The sequence below is a fragment of the Ochotona curzoniae genome, unplaced genomic scaffold (genome assembly GCF_017591425.1).
Source record: "Ochotona curzoniae isolate NIBS_2020 unplaced genomic scaffold, NIBS_Ocur_1.0 contig_883, whole genome shotgun sequence".
In the NCBI taxonomy this organism is placed as follows: Eukaryota; Metazoa; Chordata; class Mammalia; order Lagomorpha; family Ochotonidae; genus Ochotona; species Ochotona curzoniae.
Genome location: NW_024466599.1, coordinates 59,505,078 through 59,508,736, shown reverse-complemented (window position 1 = coordinate 59,508,736; position 3,659 = coordinate 59,505,078). Strand labels below are relative to the sequence as shown.

General features: G+C 44.1%; 1 protein-coding gene across 1 annotated transcript; it reads right to left on the bottom strand.

Moving 5' to 3' along the window:
- Window positions 1-661: 661 nt before the first annotated feature.
- On the bottom strand, window positions 662-3,441 carry LOC121164984 (lithostathine-1-alpha-like). Its single transcript, XM_040993370.1, has 5 exons — window positions 3,378-3,441; window positions 2,603-2,721; window positions 2,175-2,312; window positions 916-1,027; window positions 662-729 (listed from the first exon to the last, which is right to left on the bottom strand). Exons 1-5 carry the CDS (start codon window positions 3,439-3,441, stop codon window positions 662-664), a joined length of 501 nt encoding a protein of 166 aa, XP_040849304.1.
- Window positions 3,442-3,659: the final 218 nt, after the last annotated feature.

Below are 3,659 nucleotides of genomic sequence, written 5' to 3'. Positions count from 1 at the left end.
TGGGCCCTGCCAATGCCAAGCTTGGTTAATAAAGAGTCCTTAGTGCCTGGCAAGAGCCTCGTGGCTAAAGCCCTTGCTTTGCATGTGCTAGAATCCCATATGGGTGCCAGTTCATATGCAAGCCACTTTGCTCCCCATCCAACTCCCTGCTTGTAGCATGGGAAAGCAGCCGAGGACAGCCTGAAGCCTTGGGACCTTGCACCCACATGGGAGACCTGGAGGAAGCGCCTGGTTCCTGATTTTGGATCAACTCAGCTCAGCTCTGGCCATAGCAGCCACTTGGGGAGTGAATCAGGGGATGGACACTCTTACTCTCTGCCTCTCCTCCTCTCTGTTTATCTGACTTTACAATAAAAACAAACAAATCTTAATAAAATAAAAATAAATACTCATCTTGTCTGGCATGATCGCTGTCACACCCTAAAACATAGACAGGAAAGAGTATGAAGAGTATGTGGCAGACTGTGGCAGTTGACAGGAAGGAGAGGCCTTCTTGATGATCAATCAAACTGTGCATCATTGCAGACAGTAGTAACTTGAAAAATATACTCTGAGTTTATCCTGAGGAGTAAAGCTTTTGCTTTGGAGAAACGATCCAGTTTAATGTTTGAATGCAGAACAATTACATGAGCAACTCTAGACATCCATTCTTCTGCTGCCTTTATTTTTTGAATTTGCAGACAAAGGAGAGCTTTGTGTCACAAAAGTAATCCTTCCATTTCTTGTATCCTACAAACCAATTAGAAACATCGCAATGAAAAGCCCAGAAATTATGTACATTCTACTTCTAGAACTCACGACAAAAGCCAAAGCAAACCATTCATTTCCATATTGTCCATATCTCCATTTGCTGGTACATCTCCAGAGATAACCAGGAAATTAGGGCAACAGATGAGTGGATTTTCTATGCCTCACCTGAGTCTGAAGTCAGGACCACACAATAGCCAGGATTTGTGGTGGCTGGGGATCCAACTGCCCAAGCTTGGTAGGAGTACAAGGACCCACTGCTCCAGCGCCAGCGGCGGTTCTAAAGGTGGGAGGACCAGAGTTGAGATAAATGTGAAGACAGAAACACGTGGATTGGGTAACCTCTTAGACACAATCCCAAATGTACAAGATAAACCTCATTGTGCAACTGAATCATTCTGCTTTGGGTATAACTTTCTCATTTTCTAGAATATCCAAGTCCGTCTCCTTGTCCCACCAACTAATTTATCTCAATTGGACTGAGAGCAACGTATGTGTTTGTTACAGAAAGTGGTTCCTTATTTTTCTTTCTTGAGATCATAACTTTTAGAATTCAGCATGCCACTGGCTGTTCATGAATTACTATTATATGCTGCTATATAATATAGTACCACATTCTCAAATAATAGGAGTATTTTTGTTCTAATTCTTTTTCTATAAAGAATCAAAAAGTTTGCTTAAAAAATGCTACAGCTCCTGGACATTAGTGTCACCAAGCATGACCAGCATACCTGGCATCACCTCTAGCCAGGTGGAAGGGAGGCTGGGCTGTATCTGGGGGAGAATGCACACCCTACTATGCCCATAGAAGGCTAGCAGGCATGCAGGCCCCTGCATCAAGCCAGAGTGTTCATAAGTAGTCTTTGGGTCACTAGCATTTCATTTTCTCCAATGAGCCCAACAATGACTTCATTACTAACAACCCCAGTCCCCATCACCCAAACACAACTGAGCGTAGAAAGAGCTACTGACATCTCCTGCTTAGCCATAATGGCACCATGTTTAGGCTGCTGTAAATGTTTTCTTTACAAAGAAAACACTCAATAACAACATAGGATGACGAAGCGACCCTAAGGTAATGGGAGCATTGCAGGTGTTAAAAACATTTGCTTATTTCACCATAAATACTCATGCTAAATCATTAGCACACCTCTGTTTGAAAGGCAAAATCCCCATTTGTGGCTGACTGTATAGATGAAATCAGCAACTAAGGCTAGGAAGCAGAAAACAAGTAGAGGAAAATATTTATGACTCAGATCATTCTGTTGAGTTCCCTGTAGCCACTCTTACACGCAATCCTGCATGATGACTCTGGGCATAACTGAGTCCAAGCACATGGAGGTGCCCAACAACAGGGCATGCCTGATGGCCAAACCTATGGAACCAGAGTAGTACTGCCCGGGAGAGCAAACTCCAGCCAGACTTACCTTGTTGGGATCATAGAGGCCAATCCACACCTTTGAGTCACTAGTGCCACTCTCCTTAACTAAGGAGGCTACAAAATCCCCCTCAGCCTGGTTGACCACAGACACCAAGTTTCCTGAATGCATATTCTGACAGAAGAGCTGTGGAGCACAAGAAAACAGAGTTTCAATAAGCAAGGGAGATTTAAGTGCTATACTTGATCTACCCAGGGCATTTATCAAAATGAGAAAAAAAGATACTCAGGATAATGTTCTCATTGATCACCGGTAATTATGCCAAGAAGGCATAGAATGATAAGACAAATTAAAGGAGGAAGATTCGAGTAGGTGATCAGACTTTGCTTAGTGAAGCCACTAAAGATACTGAAAAGTAACAGCTCCCATAGTTTATTGACCCTCCCTTCTCCACACTGCCACTCTCACACACGCACATCTGCATCAGTCCAAGTCTCAGAAAATTGGTAATGGAAGTAGCAGTAGGATCCAAAGGCATTGGCGCCTTCTGGGCAGCTATTCTTGGGAATGGGCTCTGCAGGCTCATCTTCCTGGCCTGGAAAAGGAGAGTAACAAAAGGAGATCGCCAGGGTAGGGCAAAAGCTGCATGGTGAGGGAGAACAATATGAGATCCCTTTGTGGGAATAGAAAGCATACAGATCAGACATGTCCTACCACATCCCTGCTCTTCTATCTCAGCCTTCCTTCCTCAAAATAGGGCCCAGGATAAACCGCTGCTGCTGCTGAAGTGTGTACCAATTCATCTCTCTCCTAGCCTGCTCACTCTTGTCTAGGGCTCACGCTTTTACCCATTTCAAGTGTTGCTTTTTCTTTAGTAAAACGTGAAGATGTATTCACTTTGAAGAGAAGAAACCAGAGTTCTTTGCTTATTCTACACAAGGTGTCTTCAGTTCTCCATCCTATGTATTTCTACACACACATCTCCCAAGCCTCCTTCCAGGTGTCTGTTTAACATGATGAACTAACTCTCACTGCAGTACTTATGGCACAAGAGGGAATTCAGATCTCATCTCAAACCACCTAAGGAAGTGAGCATGCATTTTGATAGGATTAGAGCTTGGTAATGTTCAAAAACAATGCCAAAACTATTGCTGATGATAGCTCTGCCTTTTTGCAAGTGGATCCACATGATTTGGGGTGGAATGAAAGCTTAGTAGTTAGATTGTATTGTACATGGGGCAAAGAACTCACCTCGAACCTGACACAGGATCATCAGGCAAGAGACCACCACCAAGTAGGAGCTGGTCAGAGCCATGCTGAGCAGGAGGGAATCTCCTCACGAGGAGCAACGCTGTGGTCTTCTAGTGGAAAACACAGAGAAGACGTTCTCAGAGGGCAGAGCTGAGCTCCTATGACATTTATGATGGCCTCCCCTCTCAGAATTCCTGAGATCAGCAAGCATCTCTAAGCCACTTACACGTTCAAGTGCTTCACCTAAGAGTTTAGGGATCAAGGGCCTATGTGATGGCTCAG

Coding starts and splice junctions, on each gene's coding strand:
- LOC121164984 (XM_040993370.1), bottom strand. CDS start 3,441: ATGGCTCTGACCAGCTCCTACTTGGTGGTGGTCTCTTGCCTGATGATC. Junction 2,722..3,377: donor GATCCTGTGTCAGGTTCGAG/GTGAGTTCTTTG, acceptor CTCCTTTTCCAG/GCCAGGAAGATGAGCCTGCA. Junction 1,028..2,174: donor GCCTCTATGATCCCAACAAG/GTAAGTCTGGCT, acceptor TCCCACCTTTAG/AACCGCCGCTGGCGCTGGAG.